Source organism: Acomys minous (assembly GCF_964271855.1).
Source record: "Acomys minous genome assembly, chromosome: 5".
Taxonomy (NCBI): domain Eukaryota; kingdom Metazoa; phylum Chordata; class Mammalia; order Rodentia; family Muridae; genus Acomys; species Acomys minous.
In genome coordinates this window covers 83981567-84005843 of record NC_140494.1, presented here as the reverse complement: position 1 = coordinate 84005843, position 24277 = coordinate 83981567, and the positions used below count along the sequence as shown (strand labels likewise).

Genomic DNA, 24277 nt, shown 5'->3' with positions numbered 1-24277 from the left:
AACACCCACAATGGGCGGTGGGTGGCTCACAGCTAACTGCTTATGACTTCAGCTGTAGGGCAATCCAACAAATATCTCGGGCCTCCTTGGCCGCCTGTACTTACCTGCACACACCCACACAGAGACACATAAGTAAAACATTTTTCAATGTAAAGAAAAAAAGCCTTGGAAAATAAATAATAATAAGGAATACACCCTTAACCCTAGCACTCAGGAGGCAGAGGCAAGCAATCTCTTGAGTTTGAGATCAGCCCAGTCTACAAAATCAGTTCCAGGATAGCCAGGACTACACAGAGAAACCCTATCTCAAAGAACCAAAATAAGTAATAATTGAACAATTTTTCAAACTAGTTAAAGGACTACAATCATAACTAGTAGTTTAGAATGTGTTGCACAAGTCCTTGGGTACCATCTCCCAACAACCAGACACATACACAAGTGGCAAGAGAGAAAACAAACTACTACCCTAGTTTTTTCTTTTAACTTTGTTTTGTTTTTCGAGACAGGGTTTCTCTGTGTAGCCTTGGCTGTCCTTGACTCACTCTGTAGACCAGGCTGGTCTCGAACTCACAGAGATCCACCTGCCTCTGCCTCCCGAGTGCTGGGATTAAAGGCATGCACCACCATGCCTGGCTTCTTTTAACTTTTTATTCTTGTTTATTGTGTGTGTGGTGAGGAACACCTTTTTTGAGTTGTCATTTCATGTGGGTTCTGGGGACAGAACTAAGTTGTCAAGCTTGGTGGCAAGTACCTTTACTCACTGAACCATCTTGCCTGCCCTCAGCTATATTCTCAGTATCTTCATTAGAAACAAGAGTTTCAACTAGACATCCACAAAACATTAAAAAGAAGAGAAGCTAGGGACTGGAGACGGCTCATGTGCTTGCAGAGAAGGATTCAATTCCCAGAATCCACATGGTGGTTCACAACCATCCATAAGTCTAATTTCATGTGATCCAATGCCCTTTTCTGATCTCCTCAGGTACGAGGCACAGACATGTGGTGCTGACATACATGCAGGCAAAACATCTATATGCATAGAAGAAAAAGCAGTGACTTCAAAGTGTCCAACTTTCCACTGCTATAAATACATCACCTAAGAATGTCTGGTAAAAATTATCAAGGGCTGCCGGGTGTGATGGAACAAGCCTTTAATCCCAGAACTCAGGAGGCAGAGGCAGGAGGATCACTGTGAGTTCGAGGCTAGCCTGGGCTACAAAGCAAGTCGGGACAGCCAAGGCTATGCTACGGAGAAACCTTGTCTTGGAGAGGGGAAAAAAAAAAAGAAAGAAAAAGAAAAACTCGAGGACCTAACATACCCAAACTATTAAGTACTTAGAAAACTCAGTGCCGATGAGGCTCCCCCACCCCTCCCTTCCCTACTGTTGCAGCACTTGCTAGCGAAGCAGGGAGGTGAGGCAGCCACCGCAGCTTCAGACGCAGCTGCAGCAACACTCTCAAGTCCAGCTCATCCTCCAGAGGCTACTCACTACCCTCTCCCTCTTCATTCTTTGTGGAAACTCAGGTCAAGCCTCTTTCTGCTCAAATTCTAAACCCCTGCAAATAGTAAATAAATCTTTCCCAAGTTCAAGACCAGCCTGGGCTACATAGACACAACTTCAAAACAGAAGGGGGAAAAAAGAGCAAAACCTTACCAAGTATTCTTGTCAATGACCAGAAGAACGTGAGAGAAACAAGAAAACAGCGCACACAGAGTACTCACAGTAACTAGAGCCTAGAAAACAATACTAAAAGGAGCCAAAGTAACTTGCCTACAGCCATCCACCAAGTTCCATCAGAAAAACTGAAAACAATAGGGCACTTTTCGGCTCCTGTAGGAGAGGAATCCCAAGCTGGTCCAAACTCAGCGGATAGAGACTGATATCCGCTGCCAATGCCAGCCTAGCACTGATCACCAGCCTCCAATCGGGACTGCAGCCTTCCAGCCAATCCCCAAGGCCTGCAGATTCCATTCACAGGCTGGGTGACTGCAGTAGCTATCCCCGAGGCCACACTCAAAAGTGGTACAACTCTACTCAAACAACAGAGGATCCCACCTACAGAACCCTGCGAGGAAGACCCTGGACAGGTCCTAAACTTGAACCGTAACTTTGGATGGCACTTCTTTTCCTGTGTACACGGTATCCTCACACTGAACACTTGAAATAGAACAGAACTTTGAACCAGGCAGATACATTCACAATACTCGAATCCCAAAAGCAAGGCATACCACAGAAACTAAGGCCTCTTACCTGATCCACCACGTGTCCTAAACAGCAACTTAGCAGCAGTTTTACTAAGAGATGGCTTACTCTTTCCCTGCTTGGATCCTTGCGAGGGGAAGAGGGAGGGACGGGGAGGGGGAATTAAACAGACCGTTATACACCCCAAGTAGCGTATCTGAATCGTGAATTCCCATCACTCAACTACTTAAACAAATCAAAGAAAATTTAAAGCACGCACGAAACATGCCTCCAACATCACAGCATACCACCGTTTTGGGGGCTGGAGCCTCAACCTGGGAAATACCATCAATGAAAACCATCTGGCCTGAAAGGTCGGGAAACCCAAACGGTCTTAAGTTTCGGTGTTGATTTGAAAGAAACCTACAAATCCAGGCTTTGAGAATCCGATGAAACCCATAAATGCTTCGCTCAACGATGGTCTAGGGAAGGGGTTTTCAGGTCCGTGTTCAGAACAAAGAGGAGATACTTCCCGCCTTGGGACTAGGATGAACCTGGCATGCTCTTATAAGCCAAGGATGGAGCTGAACAAAGAGGTAAGGCAGGTGAAGGAGGGAGACCGTTCCTTCTGCGCTCGCCAGGATGCTCTGGCTATGAGGGGGTGTGTGTTCCAACACGTGCGCGCGTGCGCGGGGCCGAAGCAACAGACAAAAAGCTCGGCCTGGGGAAAAGTGAGCAGCCCGGGGACAAGGGGAATACTACAGTGCGTGCGCACCCCCCCGAGAGCTGAGCCCAGGCCTGGGCCGAGGGGGCCATGAAGGGGGGAGAATGGATGCGCGCGCACAGGGGCACTGCCGCCGCCATTTTGTTTCATAGGCACAATGGGGGAGAGTAACGGCCAAGCGCGGGAGCGAGGCCGGAGGCGGAGGAAGGAGCGAGACGCCTAGGGGTGGACGATCAGAGCGGAGGGGAGGGTAGGCGGACTGGCAACAGCCCTGTCACTCGCGTCCCCACAGCCCAGCCTGCGCTGACAAGTGGGAGGACGGGCGGGGGGGAGGGGCGGAGGCGGGAGACGCCACATTGCCGCTTACCTTGTCGGCGCTCCGGTCCCTCGGCTTCAGCCGCCGCCGCCCTCCTGCCACCAGCCTTGCGGAGTCTTCACAACCGCCCCCCTCAATTTAAAAAAAGAAAGCCACGCGGTTTTCGCCGGGGCTGCTCCAGTCCCAACTGCAATGGCGAGAAGAGGAGGAGGAGGAGCCGGGGACCGGGGGCGAGCGGGCCGGCGGGCGCGCGCCGGGGAGGTGCAGGGCCACGTGACTGGTAGAGCCCCGCCCCTGCGTCACGTGGGCGAGCGACGTGGGCCCAACCCCCAGTGGGCGGGTGGAACGAAGTGTGCGGAGGTGGGCGGAGGAGGGGGGGGGGGAAAAGGGCCACATCACGTGACCTCGACATAGTGGCAGCGCCTACTTGCGTGACGTTAGTGCCGAGCCGCTGCTCAAGTTTGGTGAGTCACATGATAGTGGCTGCCCCTGCTTTTTTGTCACGTGACAGGGACTTTTGTTGTTGTTTCTGGGCCCCTTTTTCCCTATTGGTAGACCTGTGTCACCTGACGAGATTCCCATCTGGTTCCTTTCTCCTAACCCCCCCTCCCCTCCGCCCCCCGTGGCGGTTTTTCCGAGCGACCGTTATCACGTGACGCAATGGAGCAGGGGCGTGCCCTTGGGACGGCTTCCGGTCCCCCGCGTGCGCATGCGCCGTGTTGCGCGACGCTGCCGCCGTTCGTTGGCGGAAACCCGGCTGGAAGACCGGCGTGTGCGGTTGTCGCACTGATGCTTGGTCCTGGTCTAACCAGCGGGTAGGGCAAGGGGCGAAGACACACGTTGTCACGCTACTGAGCCACCTCACCGGCCTGCGTTTTTTGTATTTTTGAACTAAGCGCTGTGTTACCCAGGATGACTTTGAATTTGATGTTTCTACCTCCGCCTCAGCTGGATTACAAGGCCCTGTCGCCAGGCCTACTGGGGCTTAAATAGATTGCCTCGGTGTTAAGAGTGCTTAGCATTAGGAGGCTAAAAGAACAAAGCTCTCAAAACCCGGCTCCCCTCCCTTTTTAGAGCAGTTGTATATCTACAGGGATCTATTGTTGTTACCTAAAAACACAAGTTGGCATCCATCTTTTTCCTTCTTAACTCGGTTATTAGATTTTAGAGTCCTGTCTGACAAAAAGTCTGAAATTAAGGAAAAATTTATAAGTGAATCAATTTGTAGGAGGCCGACCTAAGATGCTTCAGACACAGGAGGGAACACGTTCTAAATGACATGTCTGTTCTAATAGCGCCACCAAGTGGCGGGCATGGTTAGTGAGGTTTTCCTGAGGTTGGTTTGCAAATGGATTTTTAAAAATCTCTTTATATTTTATGTACATTGATGTTCTGCCTGCATGGATGAATGCATGTCTGGATAAGCGTGTCAGATTCCCTGGAACCGGAATTATAGCCAGTTGTGAGCTGCCATGTGGGTGCTGAAATTTTAATCTGGCTCCTTAGAATGAAACCTGGGTCCTTTGGAAGAACAGCCAGTGCTCTTAACCTCTGAGCCATCTCTCCAGCCCCCAGTGTTTTTTTTATGTGTATGTGCATGTGTGTATGAGTGTGTTTTTTAATATGTATGTGCATGTATGTCTGCATCACCTCCTGATGCTCAGTGACGTCAGAAGAACAAAGGAGGTGTTGACTCTTCTGCAATGGTTGTGAGCCTCCATGTAGGTGCTGAGGATCAACGCGGGTCCTCTGCAGCAGCAGAAAGTGCTCTTAACTTCTGAGCCACCTCACCAGCACCTGAAGACAGACGTTTTTTCTCTCTGTCTTTCTCAGTATCTGTCTTTGTCTTTGTGTGTGTGAGAGAGACAGACAGAGACAGAGAGACCACACACAATGTGTGAAGGACAGAAACATTCCCTGAGTTGGGTATCTCCTTTTATCTTTATGTAAGATCCCAGGAGTGAGTACAGGCTGCTTATCTGCACCCATGGAAAAAACTGACCCTAGCCAGGTGTGGTGGTGCACACCTTTAATCCTAGCACTTGGAAGTCAGAGGCAGAGGCAGGTGGATCGCAGTGAGTTCGAGGCCAGCCTGGTCCATAAAGCAAGTCCAGGGCAGCCAAGATAACTCAGAGAAACCCTGTCTGGAAAAACTTTAAAAAAAAAAAAAAAGTACATCTTTAGCCGGTTGTAGACATGCCTTCAATGTCAGCACTCAGGAGGCTACATAATGAGACCCAGTCTAAAAGCAAGAGCAACAGCACTTTGTGGTTTCAGCAGTTAAGAGCACATGATGCCTTTTATTTCTCCCCCCCCCTGCTGCCCCCACTGCCCCTCCCAGCCCCTCCCCACATCTTAATGGGGCCGCAGAGGCCGCAGTGGTTGCTGCCACTCTCCTAGCTTCGCCATGCTGCCCAAAGATGACAAGAAGAAGAAGAAAGAAGCTGGAAAGTCGGCCAAAAAAGACAAAGACCCAGTAAATAAGTCTGATGGCCAAAAAGAAGAAGTGGTCCAAAGGCAAAGTTTGAGACAGGCTCAACAATCTAGTCCTGTTTGACAAAGCCACATACGACAAACTCTGTAAGGAAGTCCCAACTATAAGCTTATTACTCCAGATGAGGTCTCTGAGAGACTGAAGATTCGGGGCCCAAGTATTTTACACAAGAAACACAAAGGGTGGAGATGCCCCAGCTGCTGGTGAAGATGCATAAGCAGGTTAAATCAGCTGTACATTTGGGAAAATCAAACTTTATTAAATCAAAAAAATAGAAATAAAAGAGCACACGACACACTTTTTTTTTCATCCAGCACCAGAGACCCTAACCTGGGCCTCCTGAGAGCTACAGCCGGGCATTAACAGGGACCAGGGCAGAAAAGAGTAACTGTGAGACAGTGACTTGGTGACTTTAAGCACTGCTGTGCTGCTTACTGACAGCCATACTTCACTTCCACCTGGAGCAGACTGGCCTGGAGAGACAGCTGAACCAGACAATGGGCCATTGCCCTAAACAGCCTGTTACATAGGCTGTGCTGAAATCTCCCTTGCTTACCTGTGGTCTGAGAGTCTAAGATAAGGATGCAGCCAACCAGTAGTGGTCCATGCCCTTAATCCCAGCCGGGTGGATCTCTCAAGGTCAGAGACAGAAACAGATAGACAGAGACAAAGAGAATACAAATTGGCTCCAGCATTAAAACCTTTCAGGTTGCTCTCTTGCCTTCTCTTGTTTCTGTCTGTCTGTCTATCTCTCTTTCTTACCCCTTAGGGCACCTCTCCTCCTTTCCTGCTTTCTCACTCTTCTACAATAAACTTCTCCATATTTAAAAAATAAAAAGCCAGGCGTGGTGGCGCACGCCTTTAATCCCAGTACTCGGGAGGCAGAGGCAGGTGGATCGCTGTGAATTTGAGGCCAGCCTGGTCTACAAAGTGAGTCCAGGACAAAGAAACTCTGTCTTGAAAAACAAACAAAAAAAAATAGCTCTGGTTCAATAATGACATCTCTGGAGAAACAGACAAATTCAGACTTTAAAATGGCAATGTTGATCGCTGTGAGTTCGAGGCCAGCCTGGTCTACAAAGTGAGTCCAGGACAGCCAAGGCTACACAGAGAGACTCTGTCTCGGGAAAAAAAAAAAAAAAAAAAAAAGGCAATGTTGAACTTCTGAATGAATGTGAATGATTGCACTGGGCCCACAGCCTATTTGTGGCTAAAGTATCCAGCTGAGTCCCCACCTGCAGTTCCACTGAAGTCTCATTTAAACCTGCAGTCCCCTGCAGCAACAGGAGCTGACCAGGCATGGGGATACAGCAAGGCACATATAAACATGGTCTGCACAGTCCAGAAGGAAGACCCACACAGTCCTGCATGTCTGTTATGCTGAGGACAGCAAGGAAACCCCACTGGCCTCCCCAAAGCATGAAATGTGGTCTATGATGCTGCCTCCTGAGGGGCTCGATCAGTTGTCAGTACCACAAGGCAGGCAGGAAGGTAGTTGCAGGACCCCCTGCTCCTGTTCATCAGCAGCATGCTCATCACCACTGAGGAAGATGCCAGGCTCACCACTCACCCAAGAAGACACAGCAATGTCACCAGGACCTAAACCTAGCCACACAATTGCCTGAAAAGAAGGGCAAGCCTCTCCACGATTGTAGAGAAATTATAAAAAGCAGTTCTTGGCCAGGCATGGTGGCACACGCCTTTAATCCCAGCACTCGGGAGGCAGAGGCAGGTGGATTGCTGTGAGTTCGAGGATAGCCTGGTCTACAAAATGAGTCCAGGACAGCCAAGACTACACAGAGAAGCCTTGTTTCAAAAAACAAAAACAAACAAACAAAACAAAAAGGCATTTCCTTCTTGCAACTAGTCTTAAAGGATAAAATGTTCCCCAATTTGGAAATGAAATTTTTTACTGATGAGAGCTGAAGACTAGAACATGTGGTAGCCCCTAATAGCAAGAGACTCAAAGTAGGCCAGTTGTGGTGACGCACACCTTTAATCCTAGCACGCAGGAGGCAGAGGCAGGTGGATTGCTGTGAGTTCAAGGCCAGCCTGGTCTTCAAAGTGAGTCCAGGACAGCCAGGGCTATTACACAGAGAAACACTGTCTCGAAAACACACACACACACACACACACACACACACACACACACACACACACACACACACACAAAAACAAAACACAATAACAAAAAGAGACTCAAAGCAGCTATATATGGAAAAGGGGAACTGCTGACCCCAGGAGACAAAAAAATTAAAACAGACACCAAATCCTCCAGCTCCTAGAAGCTGCCTGCCCCAATCTCTCTCTCTCTCTCTCTCTCTCTCTCTCTCTCTCTCTCTCTCTCTCTCTCTCTCTCTCTCTCTCTCTCTCTCTCACATACACACACACACACACCCTGGGCTGTGGCAGTAGCACTCAGCCAAGCTCACACAAGGAGCCAAGGTCTAGTCCATGAAGACACAGCTCTGTAGGAGAATAATTCCAGAGACGACAGCTCCCAACCTCATCTGGCAAGCTCACAAAACACCCAGCTGAAAAGACTTCCCTACAAGAATTGTTTTGAAAATGCTTGGTGGTCCTGAGGTTGCCAACACTGACCCAACAAGCTAGCAAAGCCTGTGTGTGTGTGCAGTGTGCTCGACTATCCCAAGCAAAGAGTCAAGGCCCACTCTGACACAAACAGGGTCCTCCCTATTTGAACAGCTGAAAGAGGCCTTGACTGATATTCCATGATCAGAGAGCCTAAGTGCTCACTAGTTGCGGCGTGCGGATTTGAGCTGAGTTAAAGCTTTTCCTACCACGTAGAGAATTAACTTGGAACTTGCACCAACAGTGCCCACCTTCCATCTTCAAGCCAAATTGAGAGACTAATAGGACTTTAAATATAGCACCTGGCTGGGCTTGGTGGCACACGCCTTTTATCCTAGCACTCAGGGAGGCAGAAGCAGGCAGATCGCTATGAGTTTGAGGCCAGTCTGGTCTGTAAAGAGAGTCCAGGACAGCAAGGGCTCTGGTATTTCAAAAAACAAAAACAAAAAACAGGCTAGAGAGATGGCTCAGTGGTTAAAAGCACTGACTCATCTTCCTGAGGTCCTGAGTTAAATTCCCAGCAACCACCTGGTGTCTGACAACCATCTATAATATAACCTGATGCTCTCTTCTGCCTTGCAGATCTACATGTAGACCACTGTATAAATAATAAATAAATAAATAAACAGGCTGGAAAGATGGCTCAGAGGTTAAGAGCACTGACTGCTTTTCCAGAGGTCCTGAGTTCAATTCCCAGCAACCACATGGTGGCTCACAACCATCTACAATGGGATCAGTGTCCTCATATACATTAAATGAATAAATACATAAATCTTTTTATTTGGGGGGGAGTTTGGAGACAGGGTTTCAATGTATAGCCTTGGCTGTCCTGGACTCACTTTGTAGACCAGGCTGGCCTCGAATACACAGCAATCCACGTGCCTCTGCCTCTCCAGTGTGCCACCACGCCCGGCCCAATAAATAAATCTTAAAATAAAACAGCACCAACCAAACACTGCCAAGAAGCAGACCTCCCTGGGCCAGAATTCTGCCACTTTTGCTGTTTAGGGTACATTTTGAGAGCATGTTTGGCCACACCCACCTCTAGGAGTTCTTGAAAGTTTTGGATGGCACTCACAAAAATTGCCCACTCTGCACTCAGGTGTACAAAGCGAATCCAGGACAGCCAAGGCTAACACGGAGAAACTCTGTCTTGAAAAACCAAAAATAAATAAATAAATAAAATTGCCCACTCCCTGCACTGTTAATGTTCCTAGTGTCAGCCATGGATAGATCACACTCATGCCAAAGCTGCTGTGGACTCCAGCCAGGAGTGAACCAAGAGAGTCAGGCCAGATTAGTGTCTGAAACCAACCATCTGTGAATGACCTCGGTCAGAGTGGGGATGACAGCTTCTACTACTCTGCCTCCCATGTCCCATGGCCTTCCATCTCCTGCAGATGCACAGCCACGCAGTCCCCCAGGCCTCTTGGATCCGGTCATATAGTTTGGAGAGCAAACTGCAATTCCTAGAACCCATCAATATGACCAACTGCACCCTGCACTGCTTGGTCTTATCTCCTTCATGTGCTACTTGGGAATAGGCCAACCAAGGTTCATCCCTAACACCTCATCAGGCTGCGATGGAACAGCCCACACTAGCAGGCTGATACCTTTTAGAGATGGCCCCAGCTAGTGATAGCCTGCAGATAAGTGGCCAGAAGTTGTTGTTGTTGTTGTTGTTGTTATTATTATTATTATTATTATTATTATTATTATTATTATTATTTTAGGTTTTTTGAGACAGGGTTTCTCTGTGTAGCCTTGGCTGTCTTGGTCTCACTTTGTAGACCAGGCTGGCCTCAAACTTATGGTGATCCACCTGCCTCTGCCTCCCAAATGCTGCGATTAAAGAGGTACACCACCACACGAGGCCAGAAATTATCTTAAATAATGGTGCCTCATGCCTTTAATCCCAGCACTCTGAGGCAGAGGCAGGTGGATTGCTATGAGTTCGAGGCTAGCCTGGTCTACATAGTAAGTTCCAGGATAGCCAGGGCTATTACACCAAAACATCCTGTCTTTTAAAAAAAAAACGAGTGAACTTTGCCGATAAAAGGGGCCTGAGAGGGAGCTTCCACCAAGGGAGGAGCTAAGCTATAAAGGGCCTTACAGGGGAAAGCCTAGGGAAAATAATATGGACTCCTGCTCTTTGGGGACATTTGCAGACTGGGATTCTTGGCCTCGGCCTCAGGGCTTAGATGTGCTTTCAGGAAGCAAGGACCAGAAGTACTTACATCCCTTAGATTCAAGAAATAAGAAAACTCTTGTACTGTTGGAGTACAAGAACTGCCACACAAACCACTGGGGCACCAATTTCAGGGAGACACTGATGGCTTATTGAGTTGGACAGACACCCCAAGACAAGGCTGGCTGCAATCAGGGCCACAGAAAGGACTCGAGAGCCTAACTGTGACACCAGCCTGTTTCTTTTTCCTTAAAAAAAAAATTTATTTTTTTATTATGTATACAGTATTCTGCCTGCATGCCAGAAAAGGGCACCAGATCTCATTATATTATATTGTTATTATATTATATTATATTTAGTTTTATTTTATTTTGTTTTTTTGAGACAGGGATTCTCTGTGTAGCCTTGGCTGTCCTGGACTCACAGAGATCTGCTTGCCTCTGCCTCCCGAGTGCTGGGATTAAAGGCGTGCACCACCATCACCCGGCTTATATTTTATTTTTATGTAAAAAATTTTGGGGTGGGGTTAGAGAGATGGCTGAGCTGGTAAGAGCACTGACTGCTCTTCCAGAGGTCCTGAGTTCAATTCCCAGCAACCACATGGTGGCTCACAACCATCTTTACTAGGATCTGATACTCTCTTCTGGCATGCAGGCATACATATAGATAGAACACTCTTACATAAAATAAATAAATAAATAATTTTTTTCGTTTTTTATATAAATAAAATCTTACATTTTTTTCAAGAGAGAGTTTCTCTGTGTAATAGCTTTGGCTGTCCTGGAATTGCTTTGTAGACCAGGCTGGCCTCGAATTCACATCGATCCGCCTGCCTCTTCCTCCCAAGTACTGGAATTAAAGACATGCGCCCCCACGCCTGGCTTCAGATCTCATTATAGATGATTGTGAGCCACCATGTGGCTTCTGAGAATTGAACTCAGGACCTTTGGAAAAACAGACAGTGCTCTTAACTTTTGAGCCATCTCTCCAACACAACCAGACTGGTTTTGGACTCAAATCTGTCCTTCTCTGTCTTCAGAGTATGAAACCAAAACAGCAACAATACACTTTGTAAGTTAAAGGTTCTGTTTGTAAAACAAAATTAAAGAATAAATTATTCCCAGGAGTGGTGGCACACACCTTTAATCCTAGCACCAAGGTGGACAGCAGCAGGCAGATTGCTGTGTATTCCATGCCAGCCTGGTCTACAAAGCAAGTCCAGGAAAGCCAAGGCTACACAGGGAAACTGTCTCGAAAAACCAACCAACTAACCAACCAAACAAACAAATAAAAAACAAAGCCACAATACCCTGCTATGTTCCTTTCTCCCAAAACATTAGGCAACTGGAACATCACCAAGCCTATATCCTAGCCAATCAGCTTAAAATGCTTTCTCTAGCCACCTGGATACAAGGTACTCTGAACGAAATCAATTCTTCTTGTGTTTAGCTAATCCAAAATGATGAAATGCTGCCCTCCCCAGCTTCCCACCTGGGTACTTGGTTATGGTTTTTCTTACACAATGCCAGCCTTAGAAACAGGCTGGTGGCTGGGCGGTGGTGGCGCACGCCTGTAATCCCAGCACTCGGGAAGCAGAGGCAGGCGGATCGCTGTGAGTTCAAGGCCAGCCTGGTCTACAGAGTTAGTCCAGGACAGCCAAGGCTACAACAGAGAGACCTTGTCTCGAAAAACAAAACAAACAAACAAACAAAAGAAACAGGCTGGTGTTTCTAAAGTGATGGCTCAATGCTTACCATACATTCTGTTTTTGTTTATTTCCTAGTTAGTACCCACACGATGGCCCACAAAGCCCTGGTTTTACCCCCAGCACCAGGCAAACCCAGTGCAAAGTCACAGGTCTGATATCCCACTGCTGGATAGATGGAGGCAAGAGAGGCAGAAGGTCAAGGTTATTTTCGGCTACATATTGAGTCAGAAGCCATCCTGGGCTACATGAGACACTGTCTCAAAAAAAGAAAAATGATGGGGCTTGGATGTGACTAAGTGCCAGTACACTTGGCTGGTATGAGTGAAGGTTCTGTTTAATACAATACTTTGTACCAATAAGGAGAGAGACAGGGTGTGGTTGGGGGGGGGGGTGTCGATAGATTGAGATTTTTCCAGGAGCAAAAGAATTGGCAAAGGACAATAACAAAATCAGGCACCAGGGGGCAGCAGTACACCTGCAGTCTGGCTGGCAGGGAGACCGACAAGAAGATAGAACCACTCTGAAGTGAAGCTGGTTTAGCAACTGCAGTTGCCACCAAACCTGGGGACCTGAATTCCGTCCCCGGGAGACATGTGCACGCACACATGGTGGCTCACAGTTCCAGGGGATATGACACCTTCTTGCCTCTGCATACAACAAATATGCACTTGGTACACAGACATCATACATAAGACACCCATACACATAAAATAGGTTTCTAAAGGGTTTGTTTTTTAGATTTGTTATGTATACAGTGTTCTGCCTGCATGTACATCTGCAGGCCAGAAGAGGGCATCAGATCACATTACACATGGTTGTGAGCCACCACGTAGTTGCTGGGAATTGACCTTTGGAGAACAGGCAGTGCTCTTAACCACTGAGCCATCTCTCCAGTTCTAAAGTTTTTTTGTTTTTGGTGTGTGTGCGTGTGCGCACACTAGTGTTTTACTTGGATGTATGTCTGTATGAGAGTGTCAGGTCTCCTGGAACTGGAGTTACAGGCAGTTGTGAGCTGCCACGTAGGTGCTGGGAATTGAACACAGATCCTCTGGAAGAACAGCCAGTGCTCTTAACCTTTGAGATCTCTCTCCAGGCCTAGATTTTTAAATTAAAAATACTTAAAAAAAAAAAAAAAAGGCCAGGTGTGGTGGCGCACGTCTTTAATCCCAGCACTCGGGAGGCAGAGGCAGGCGGATCTCTGAGTTCGAGGCCAGCCTGGTCTACAAAGTGAGTCCAGGACAGCCAAGGCCACACAGAGAAACCCTATCTCAAAAAACCCAAAAAATAAAAAATAAACAAAATTACTTGTTTGTGTCTGCATGTGGATCTGTGCATGTGAGTGTGGGTGTCCAAGGAGGCCAGTGGTATCAGATTCCCTGAAGCCCACGTTACTGGAGGCTCTGCATTGCCTGACAAGGATGCTGATACTCAGCCTGGGTCCTCTGTAAGAGCAGAATGCACACAGAGCCCCTGAGCCATCTCTCCAGATCCATCTTTCTCTTTTTCCATTTTTTTTTTGGGGGGGGGGGTTCAGAGATGCCCAAGCACTAAAGCGCTCACTCCCAGCAGCCTCCCACATTCCCACTATAAACACACCAAGTCAGGATCTGTACAAGAGGCACTTTATTAAAATGTTGGAATGCAGTTACGTAAGCATAGAACTGGGCATACAAGAGAAGAGTGGGGTGGGATGGCACGCACAAGGCAGGCACAGGAAACCACAGATCCTAGGCTGGCAGCCTGTTTTCAAGGTCCTGGTATGTTACTGGTAGGCAAAGTAGGGGTGAGGGGAGGGTCTTAACATATGGCAGGAGAAGTGAGCCAGTTCAAGAAGTTTGGCAAAAAGATTCTCTAGAGTGTCAGGTGAAAGAACAAGATATGCCTAGTTAGCCTGGAGTACATAACACACCCACACCTCACCCCTGAAACCATCCCTTGGGTGAACTTAAGTTTCTTTCCTCTTACAAAGACAGCAGTGTGGAGCACTGGCAGAGAGGGGCTGGGAGGGAGGCGGGCCCTCTCATCCATTCCCCAGCTTGGACGGGAAGCCTCAAGTTTTCCACTAAGAGGCCATCAGCCAAAGCCACTCTGTGGGACCTCAGCACAGAGGCCCGCTCCTCCCCGCTCCTCCCAGCTCCTCCCAGCCGCTCCCAGCCACTACCTTCTCACTCCTTCTCCAGGGCTCTTTATCCACCGGTTCTGCGTGCACACTCCTTCCTGCGACCCCAGCCACCCCAGGCTGGAGGTGGGGTGACAAATGAAGGCACTCTTGGTGGCTCCATCCAGCTGTGGAGCCCGATGGGATAAAAGCTGTGTGTCTAGGTTAAAAAAGTAGAAGTGAGAATGTATCTGATGGCCCTCGGGCTGAGTCGGCCACCGGGATCCACCTCTGGCCTCACTGGAGCAGGCAGGGAGCTTGGAGCCGGGTTCACTGAGCCCACTGGCAGAGGCCCTCTCATCCAGTCTTCTCCTCTTGGCTGGAGCGGGTACAGAAGTCCAAAAAGCTTGCTTCAGTACTCGACTTCAAGTAACTTCACCATATTGGCACCATGTGAGCCAGCGAGGACGGGAGAGACCCACTCTGTCCCATCTTCCAGGGCCGCACTGAGAAACTCCCAAGCGCCCTTTGGCATAGAGAAGAGATGCCCCAACTCTTCTAGGTCCCTGGAAATGGGGACTCAGGGAAGGTGGCAGAGAGGCAGTGATGTGACTTTAGGCAAGTCCGAGGAGCTGGGGATTCTGACCCAGGCGCAGAGCAAGCTCCCAGTCGAAGCTTCCTGAGAGGGGCGGGAGGCAGATGCCTTAGGATTCTGCTACCTTCTTGTTGGTTTTATTCAAGAGTTTCTTGAGAGTGGAAGACATGAAGTAAGGCCTCTCAGCTGAACCGTCATTTCTCTCCAGATCCTCCACTGTGGATAGAGCCCCAAAGCACGGGAAATGAGAGGGAGGCAGCTGGCAGGGGTCAGGATGGGGCACAGGGAAGGGAACAGAGGGCCAGAGAGAAGCCTGGGGGGGGGGGGGGTTAGAAAGCAACACACAGGAGAGCAGGGCATGGTAGCACAGGCCTGTTACCCAAGGGACGTAGACGCTGAGACAGAGCAACGCCAGGCTCAAGGCCTGCTCTCACTACAGTAAGTCCAAGGCCAGCCTGGGCAACTGAGTGAGCCGTTGTCCCCAAATAAAAAGTAAACAAGACTAGGGGCATAGTTCAGGCATAGAGCCCCTGTCTAGAACCCCCAGTGAGGGGCCAAGAGGTGTGGCTCAGTGACTGAGCCTCAGCCTAGAACGCCCCAGTGAGAGGCTGGGAGTGTGGCTCAGTGACTGAGCCTCAGCCTAGAACGCCCCAGTGAGAGGCTGGGAGGGTGGCTCAGTGGTTTACCGACTGCCTAGGCTTGGAAAAGAGAGGGGTAGGGAAGCACTGCAGGAGCCCCACATTCCCAGTCAAAGAAGCGCCATCACATGCACAAACCGGGTCTCCAGAGGCCCCCTGGCCAGCTTGCCAGTCTCCCTCACTCTCTACTCCTCAACTTCCTCCTGCTTGCCCGCCTGCAGACTCCCCTTCAATAGGATGTCTCTCAGCTCGGGCGACATGAAGTAGGGTCGCTCATGAGAGCCGTCATTCCTCTCAAGGTCCTCACCTGGGCCCCCCAGGAACCAGCAGGGGGTGGGAAATGGGGTGGTCAGGAAAGGAGAGGGGGGCAGGAAAGGGAGGCAGAGGAATAACAGAAAAGAAGCCAGCAGGCATAGGGAGAAGAAAAGAGGGAAGAAAAAAAGAAAAAGACACGTGGAGACCAGAGTTAGTGGCAGCCATGGACCCCTTTCTAATCCCCAACAAAGCCAGAAACCCCAAAGCCAGACACCCAGGGGACAGAGGGCTCCAGATCATGTTAGTGTTCAGCATGGTGAAGGGGCCAAGAAGGTGGGACACGCAGGACCCGGGAACTCTGGGGTGAGGGCGGCTTTGTGTTTCCACTGGAGGGAGTCAGGGCCCCTGGTGTGCTGAGATAAAGGGGTCACTCACAGAAACAGAGGAACAGCGTGTCCACACACATGCCGTAGACGCTGAAGAAGCCATGTGCAATCAAATAGGAGCCAATGATCACTGTCTATTAAAAAGAGGACATTTTGTTCTTCCCCAGCTCCAATGCAGAACAACCCCACCACTCTGCCCCACTTCCCCCAGGCTAAGAAACAGCTCACTCCCACGAGCAGGCAATCCTCCTGCCTCATCTTTAAAGCACTTCTTTTTTTCTTTACTCATAAAAAACAAAACAAAACAAAACAAAACAATAACCTATGGCTGAGCATGGGAGTACACCTTTAATCCCAGCACTTGTGAGTTCGAGGCCAGCCTGGTCTACAAAGCGAATCTGGACTAGCCAAGGCTACATAGGGAAACCCTGTCTCGAAAAAACAAAAAATAACAATGAAAAAAGACTTAGGTGTGTTTTTGCTTTGCCTGCATGTTTGTTTGTGTACCAGGTATGTATGCGCGAGATCAATGACCATCAGACGTCAGATACCCTGGGACTGAAGTTAAGGATGGTTGTGAACCCACATCTTCTACAAGAGCAACAAGTACTCTTAACTGTTGAGCTACCTCTCCAGGCCCCCAGAACATTTATTCTGCAGCTGCTAGGTGTGGTGGTGCACACCTTTTAGAAGGCAGAGGCAGGCCGACCTCTATGAGCTCAGGACCACCCTGGTCTACAGAGTTCCAAGCCAGCCAGGATTGCATAGTGAGAAAAGTCACACAGCTGGGTCCCATTTGGTAGCTGGTGTGTGTGTGAAGGCCAAGTCACTATCTGATGTCCTCTCTCCCCTCCTTAGTTTAAATGTTTGTCTTAATATATAATATATAATATAATATATGTATGTATGTATGTATGTATGTATGTATGTATGTATGTATGTATGTATAGCATTTCATGGCATGCGAGCACGCACAGCGCGCTGTGGGGTCAGAGGGAAACTTGGGGGAGTCACTCTCTTCACCTTGCTCGACCTTCACTTTGGTCGCTTGTGCATGTATATTCTGTAGCCCAGGCTGGCATGAACTTATCATGTCCCTTGCTGCCATCGCATTCAGTCCAGTTTGCCCTCTTTGGAATAGAATTGCGGGGGCGGGGGGTGAGGCAGTCTCACACATCTCAGGCTGGCCTCAAAACACTAAGTAGCCAAGATGGCCCTGAACTCCTGAGCATCCTGCCTCTACCTCCCAAATGCTGGGCCTGACAGGCCTGACCTTCCACCTTAGCTAGGAGAAACCACTCAGCTACATTCCTTCCAACCTCAGGGCCTATGTCCAGGCTGTTCACCTTATAGCCTGCCCACCAACAGCAAATTGTCAGGTCCATGTCACCCGGAAGCAATGTCTAATATCTAGACTGTCCTAGCACTGTCCATGCCCCGAGGCGTTATCCAGTGCACTGGGGCGTGACGGACTTGGAGCCCACATTCCACGGGGCCAGGGGGCACATGCCTATAATCTCAGCACTTTGGAGACTCAAGTGCAAGGAGACCCTGAACCTGAGGCCAGCCTGCGGTGCACAGCAAGTTCCAGCACCGCCTGGGATATGCAAGAGACGGCTGGTGGAGCAAGTAGCTGCTGTGCAAGGCCGAGGACCTGAGTTCGGATCCCCAGCACCTATCCAGACGTCAGATGAGTGTGCTGGACCACCTATAACCCCAGCACTCAAGAGTGATGACAACAGATCCCCAGGGCCAGCTGGCTTACCACACTAGGCAGAACCAGTGAGCCTTGCCTGGGTCCAACAGGACACCTTATCAGCAAATAACAGAGAGCCACCCAGGAGTTCACCATGAACCTAACCTCAGGCCTCTATATGCACATATATACATGCCTTCATGTGTATGAACAGGCATGCACACATGCAAAACGAATCTGAGTTGGGCACCTGAGTTGCTCATCTTCTAACCTGCAGAAAGGAACTAATGTAGACGTCTGGGACCCTGGGCTCTGGGGACCTTATCCTCGGTTGCTGTCTTGACTCTCCACACAAGCCGCAGCAGTCTCCTCACTGCTCTGGTAGAGCTAGACCCCTGTGGCTCTGCTATTCCCTCTGCCCAGATAGTCTATGCTTTTTTTCTCCCCTAAAGGTTTTTTTGTTTTGTTTTGAGACAGGGTCTCTCTGTGTAGCCGTGGCTGTCCTGGACTCACTTTGTAGACCAGGCTGGCCTCAAACTCACAGAGATCTGCCTGCTTCTGCCTCCCGAGTGCTGAGATTAAAGGTGCACGCCACCACATCCAGCTTTCTCTTCTCTTTATTGATAGGGTCTTCTGTAGCTGTAGCTGGCCCTGAATTCACTATGTAGCTAAGGCTGACCTTGAATTTTGGATTCTTCCTCCTGTACTTCTCTAGTGTTGGGATGACAGAGGTGTGCCACCAGTATCATGATTGGATAATAATGCCCCTACACAATTGGAAGGTCTGGCCTGGGGTGACAATTTGGCTGTAATTCTAGGGTTTGGGAGGCAAAAAGATCAAAAGCTCTCTGCCAGCCTCAGCAGATCTTTGTAAGATCCAGGCCAGCCAGGGTGACACAGGGGGGCCCTGTCTCAGTCAAGGAAAAAAGGCAAGGAGGGGAGTGCTGGGGAGCTGGCTCAGCAGACAGGAACATTGGCTGCTTTCCCAGAGGGCCACACAGCAGCTCCCAACCATCCGTCATTGCAAGTTCTGAGGATTCCATGCTCTCTTTTGACAACCATGGCTATCAGGCACACATATGCTACACAGACATACATGAAGTCGAAACACCAATACACATAAGATAAAAGTAAATAAATCTTGAAATTAGGCCGGGCATAGTGGCTCGCACCTGTAGACCCGGCACTCAGGGAGGCAGAGGCAGGAGGCGAGTCCAGGCTAACCAAGGCTACACAGAGAAACCCTGTCTCGAAAAACCAAAAAAGAGCCCGGTATGGTGGCGCACGCCTTTAATCCCAGCACTTGGGAAGCAGAGGCAGACAGATCGCTGTGAGTTCGAGGCCAGCCTGGTCTACAAAGAGAGTCCAGGACAGATAAGGCTACACAGAGAAACCCTGTCTCAAAAAAACCAAAAAAAAAAAAAAAAAAAAAAAAAGGGAAAAGGAAAAGAAAAACCAAAAAATAAGAAAAAAATTGAAGTTATAGCACTCCAGAGGCTGAGGCAGGCAGATTTCTATGAGTTCGAGGCCAGCCTGGTCTACATAGCCAGCTCTAGGACAGCCAAGGCTACACAGAGAAAGTCTGTCTCCAAAGAAAAAACAAAACAAAACCTAAGTGAATAGGAAAATGAAAGTTTTCTATAATAGTAGTAAGAGTTGGTTTGTAAAGCAAACAAATTAAAAATTAAAAAAAAAAATAATAGTAAGAGCAATAGTAAGACATCATCATCATCATCGCTGACAAGATGTCTTAGTGGATGAAGGGACTTACCACCAAACCAGATGACACGAGTCAAGCTCTGAAACATATGGTTGGAGAAGAGAACTGACTCCCACAAGTGGTTCTCTGATGTCCCACAAGTGCATCCTCCCCACACAAACAAAATAAACAAATGCTAACAACAATAACCCTAATGCCTTTTTTTTTTTTTTTTTTTTTTTTGGTTTTTCGAGACAGGGTTTCTAACCCTAGTACCTCTTAAGGAAAGTTCCTCCATCCCTGTGCGTATGCGTATGTGTATGCGGCAGGTTCTCGGTAAATACTTAGGACTGAATTACCAATGACTGTGCCACCTATGACTTTCACCCGAATTCCACCTCCCCCCCTACTTCAACGCAGACCTTGATCTGTCCCCAAAGGTCCTCACCAGTATCGGGACCCAGTAGTAATTGAGAGGTGGGGCCGTATCTTGCACGATTCTGATCCGGTGGGTGAAGAAGAAAAAGGCCAGGATGCCTGGGGTGGGATGAAGCGAGACGGTTGGGTCCCCAGGGAGGACTCAGCAAAAGATGACCCGAGTGTGACAGCAGTTTACAGGGCACTCCCAACAGGCTCCCACATGCCAGCAGGGGCAGGCTCGGTGGCGCCACTCACCCACACTACCCACAATCAGAAGTTTGCCCAACAGGAAGAGGAAGTCTGTAACTTTGTCCAGGACGGCAACCCTGTCGGGGAGATTGAAGGGACAAGTGTGATCGTGGGCTCAGAGCCTGGGAGGGGAGGCCGAGTAGGCGGAAGGCGGGTTGACACAGGGGGCTATAGGGCAGGAGGGAGGCTGGGAAAGAAGGTAAGATGGGGCAGGGAGAGAGGCTGGGGGTTACAGGTGAGTCCCTTAACCTGATAATATTTCTCATAAGCAGGAAGAAGGCATTCTTGGCCGAGGTGCAGAAGTTGGTGCCGTAGATGGCAATCTGGAGTGAAGAGAAGGAGGTTTGACGGCCTCGGGATGGACGCGGGGGGGGGGGGAGGGGGGGGGAGATCCTCTCACAGGCTGGCCATGGGGGATCCTCCCACGGATGGGGAGGGGCGGTGGCGAGGAGGCCCTCAGGACCGCCAAGGGGGATCCTCCCACAGGGTGGCCGTGGGAGGTGGGGCGTGGAATGGATGCGGTAGCTCCTCCCTCCAGGCGGCTGGCACTCAGCCCCCGCACTCAGCCCCCGCACTCAGTCCCGCCACGTACCATGATGTAGGCGTTCCTATTCAGGAATTTGATAAACTTCTCGAGGCACCAGAAGCAGCACTTGAGACAGACCATGAGGAACTTGGCAAACTTGTTCTGCGCAGCTGAAAGAGAAGGGAAGCTTTGTGAGGATGGCAGGAGACTGGCCTGGTTTGGACGAGATGCCTCAAAGTCCCACGAGACAGCTAAGGATTACAAGTCTGATGGTTGCCTCAACTACTAGGCCAACCTGGACAGTTTAGCAAAACTGCCCCAGAATAAGTAAATCAATCAGTCCAGGTGTTAACCCACAAAAGTAATCTCCAAAGATCAGGAGGTAAAGTCAATCCTTGGCTGTTTAGTGAGTTGGATGCCAGCCTTTTAAACAAAAACAGCTGGGGGTGGTGATGTACACCTTCAATCCAAGCGCTCAAAATCAGAGGCAGGTGGGTCTGAGTTCTAGGTCAGTCTGGTTTACTTATCAGAGTCTGAGGCCAGCCAGGACTACACAGTAAAAAGCTGTCTCAAACCCCAAGCCAAAACCTCTTAGCCCAGCCTTTGCTAGCCAGAGTCAGTGGCCCACCGTGCTTCCTGGACCTGCCCCTGAACAGTAAGAGCTCTTTGGCACTGTTCGGGCTTTCTCCGGATGTCCTAGAACTTGCTCTGTAGCCCAGGCTGGCCTGGAACTCTCCAGAGATCCACTTGCCTCTGCCTCCGCCTCTGGAGTGCTGGATTAAAGGCTCGAGGCCTGGCTTCCGGCTCATGTAACTGCTCCTCTGTCTCCTAGCTCCACCCCTTCCACAAACAGAAATCCAGCAGAGGCTTAGCTCTAGCCCCACCAGGCCCTCGCCAAAGCTACAGGGAGGGCAGCACCTTTTAGACGTTGGTCCAGGTACTCCAGGATCACTCGGATGATCTGCACGATGGCCAGGATGAGGGAGCCAAAGGCTATGGACCCGGTGTGGTACCTCGAATCAACAGGAGGAATCAGTGGCCCAGCCAGATGAGGTTTCTGCATCCCTTCCCTTCCCACCCCAACACGCCTCTTTACCTGAGCGCTCGGCCAAAAGCAGAAAAGAGGGGGAAGGCAGGCATGTCGTCAGGTTTTTGCATAGCCCAGTAATAGGAGGCAAAGGCTCCGGCCAGTGTCACCTGGCCCAGTGCCAGCACGAAGTTGGCCAGCCAGAAGAACATGAATGCATTGAAGATCTGCAGGCCCAGCAGGGAACGGTGGTAGGCCGACTCGCCACCATAGAAGGCAAACTGGCAGCGGCCGTTGGGGCACAGGCGGCTCTCATTTGCTGTGGGGAAGGTCTGAGGAAGAGGTAAGGAGCCACAGGGTCAGCTGAGAGCAGGCTGAGGTTGGACCAAGAGCAGGTCCTAGAAGCAAAAGTACCCATTATGAAAGTGCCGAGAAAGGTCTTGGGGGGCCTGGGGAGATGGCTCAGTAGGTAAAGAACTAAGAATGAGTTAAGCAGGGCCGAGTGTGGTGGCGCATGCCTTTAATCCTAGCACTTGGGAGGCAGAGGCAGGTGGATCTCTGTGAGTTCGAGGCCAGCCTGGTCTACAAATCGAGTCCAGGATAGGTAAGGCTACACAGAGAAACACTGTCTCAAAAAGAAAAAAAAAAAAAGAATGAGTCAAGCCTTTATCACGTCCATAAATGTTAGGTGTGGCCGTGTGCTAGCCTGCAGCCCTAGTGTGGTAAGGAGTGGAGGTACCAGTTTAGCTCCTGATTTGGTGAGAGATACTGACTGGAAGGAAGAAGGCTGAGAAATACTGAGCAGGGTACCTCCACAAACACACATGCACACAGACACACAGACACAGAGGCATCAGAAGGTAAGAAAAAGGTAGAGGGACAAAAAAATGACATCATATTTGGAAAAGATACAGAGTTCAGCATGCAAGGTTGGGGACAGCCCAAACTTTCCCTGAAAAACTACCAAATCGAGGCTGGAGAGATGGTTCAGTGGTTAAGAGTACTGACTGCTCTTCCAGAGGACCCAGGTTCAATTCCCAGCACCCACATGGCAGCTCACACCTGTCTGTAACTCATGTGCTCTAACACCCTCCCACAGACATACATGCAAGCAAAATACCTATACACATAAAATAAATAAATGTTAAAAAAAAAAAAACTACCAAATTGGGCGATGGCTTGAAAGCCCCACCCTGCTCAGCCCAAGATATACAGCAAATGCAAGAATTATCTTCAAGGGGAGGTTCCCAGGGCACCGCCTACCTCTGGGTTGCAGGTGTTCCTCAAAAGCGGGCAGGATGTGTCATCAAAAATCTTGTAAACAGCTTCGTTAGAAGTGGACAGGAAGCTGACGGCTCATTAAGGAAACTGAAATCTAGGACTGAGAAGCCAAGGAGCTGGGGGGATTCAGGAGTGGGAACTCACCCTTGGAGCCCCAAGACTTGGGAGGCTGAGGTAGGAGGGTCCTGTGCATTGGAAGCTAGCCTGGGCTACAGAGTGAGTTCCAGAAAAGCCTAAACCAAAGAGTAAGGCTCTCTCTCTCTGAAAGTCGCAAGAATGGGTCAGGGAGATGGCTCGCTCATCTGATAAAGGTGCTTGCCACTAAGCCTAGTGACCTGAATTGGATACAGAGAGAAAACCGTCTCCTGCAAATTGTCTTTTGACCTCTGAATACTGCCTCCCTTCCCCTTAAATAAATTAAATGTAATATAAAATTATAAGATAAAGAGAGCCATGGGAGTGGGGGTGTCTCTTAGGAAAGGACCACACCATCACCATGGTACAGCCCTACCCTGAGCTGCCGGGCATTCTAGGGCCAGTTGTCCCTGGGGACCACAGGCTGCTGAGTGCGTGATGGATACACAGCAGTGCTGGCCCAGTAGGCAATGCAGAGACACAAGAGGAAGAAAGTCACCAGCGGGTAGATCACGGAACATATGACATGTCCCACAGCCCTGGGGAGAAGCAGAGACAGTGTCAGAGCCAAATGCCCTAGGCTGAGACCCCAGGCACATCCCTGGCTCTCCAAGGCTCCACCTGCTGGCTTCTTTGATGAGGGCTATGGCGATCAGTATCCTCTTACGAAGAAAGATGAGTAACAGGATGATGACCACTTCCAGGATGCTTAGAATGATCACTGTAGAGAAGGGCAGGCAGCTATCAGGATGGCTCATCAGGTTAAAAACAATTGCAGCCAACCCCGATGATCTTAGTTCAATTCCCAGAACCCACAGGTGGGGGGGGCAGAGACCTGATTATTCAGTTTTCCCTAACTGCCACACAGGAGGGTTTTGGCCTAGACGCCTCTCCCAACAAGGAAATATAATATATAATTTTTGGCTGTTTTTTTTTTCCCAAGACAGGGTTCCTCTATGGTGGTTCCTCTATGTAGCCTTGGCTGTCCTGGACTCACTCTGTAGACCAGGCTGGCCTTGATCTCACAGCGATCTACCTACCTCTGCCTCCCAAGTGTTGGGATTAAA

The 24277-nt window shown here is 49.5% G+C and overlaps 2 protein-coding genes across 17 annotated transcripts in view; both read right to left on the bottom strand.

The window, feature by feature from the left end:
• The window catches only part of ILF3 (interleukin enhancer binding factor 3), a 40233-nt gene extending 36694 nt beyond the window's left edge, over nucleotides 1–3539 (bottom strand). For 4 of the 11 annotated variants that reach the window (XM_084784140.1, XM_084784151.1, XM_084784150.1 and 1 more), the window contains exon 1: nucleotides 3275–3538. The gene's annotated coding sequence lies outside the window, so the exon portion shown is untranslated. Of the gene's footprint in view, nucleotides 1–3274 lie in introns of all 11 variants that reach the window. The other 7 variants (XM_084784142.1, XM_084784143.1, XM_084784146.1 and 4 more) reach the window with 5 other exon arrangements.
• A 10272-nt stretch (nucleotides 3540–13811) lies between these two features.
• The window catches only part of SLC44A2 (solute carrier family 44 member 2 (CTL2 blood group)), a 34637-nt gene continuing 24171 nt past the window's right edge, over nucleotides 13812–24277 (bottom strand). For 3 of the 6 annotated variants that reach the window (XM_084783182.1, XM_084783181.1, XM_084783185.1), the window contains exons 12-23: nucleotides 23832–23931; nucleotides 23657–23749; nucleotides 23058–23142; nucleotides 21864–22126; nucleotides 21686–21780; nucleotides 20834–20937; nucleotides 20491–20564; nucleotides 20248–20318; nucleotides 20021–20109; nucleotides 16227–16311; nucleotides 15675–15843; nucleotides 13812–15114 (exon numbers count right to left, since the gene is read on the bottom strand). In XM_084783182.1, coding sequence (XP_084639308.1) covers nucleotides 15722–15843; nucleotides 16227–16311; nucleotides 20021–20109; nucleotides 20248–20318; nucleotides 20491–20564; nucleotides 20834–20937; nucleotides 21686–21780; nucleotides 21864–22126; nucleotides 23058–23142; nucleotides 23657–23749; nucleotides 23832–23931 — 1181 coding nt within the window. In that variant the 3' untranslated portion in view covers nucleotides 13812–15114; nucleotides 15675–15721. The remainder of the gene's footprint in view (nucleotides 15115–15674; nucleotides 15844–16226; nucleotides 16312–20020; nucleotides 20110–20247; nucleotides 20319–20490; nucleotides 20565–20833; nucleotides 20938–21685; nucleotides 21781–21863; nucleotides 22127–23057; nucleotides 23143–23656; nucleotides 23750–23831; nucleotides 23932–24277) is intronic. The other 3 variants (XM_084783184.1, XM_084783183.1, XM_084783180.1) reach the window with 1 other exon arrangement.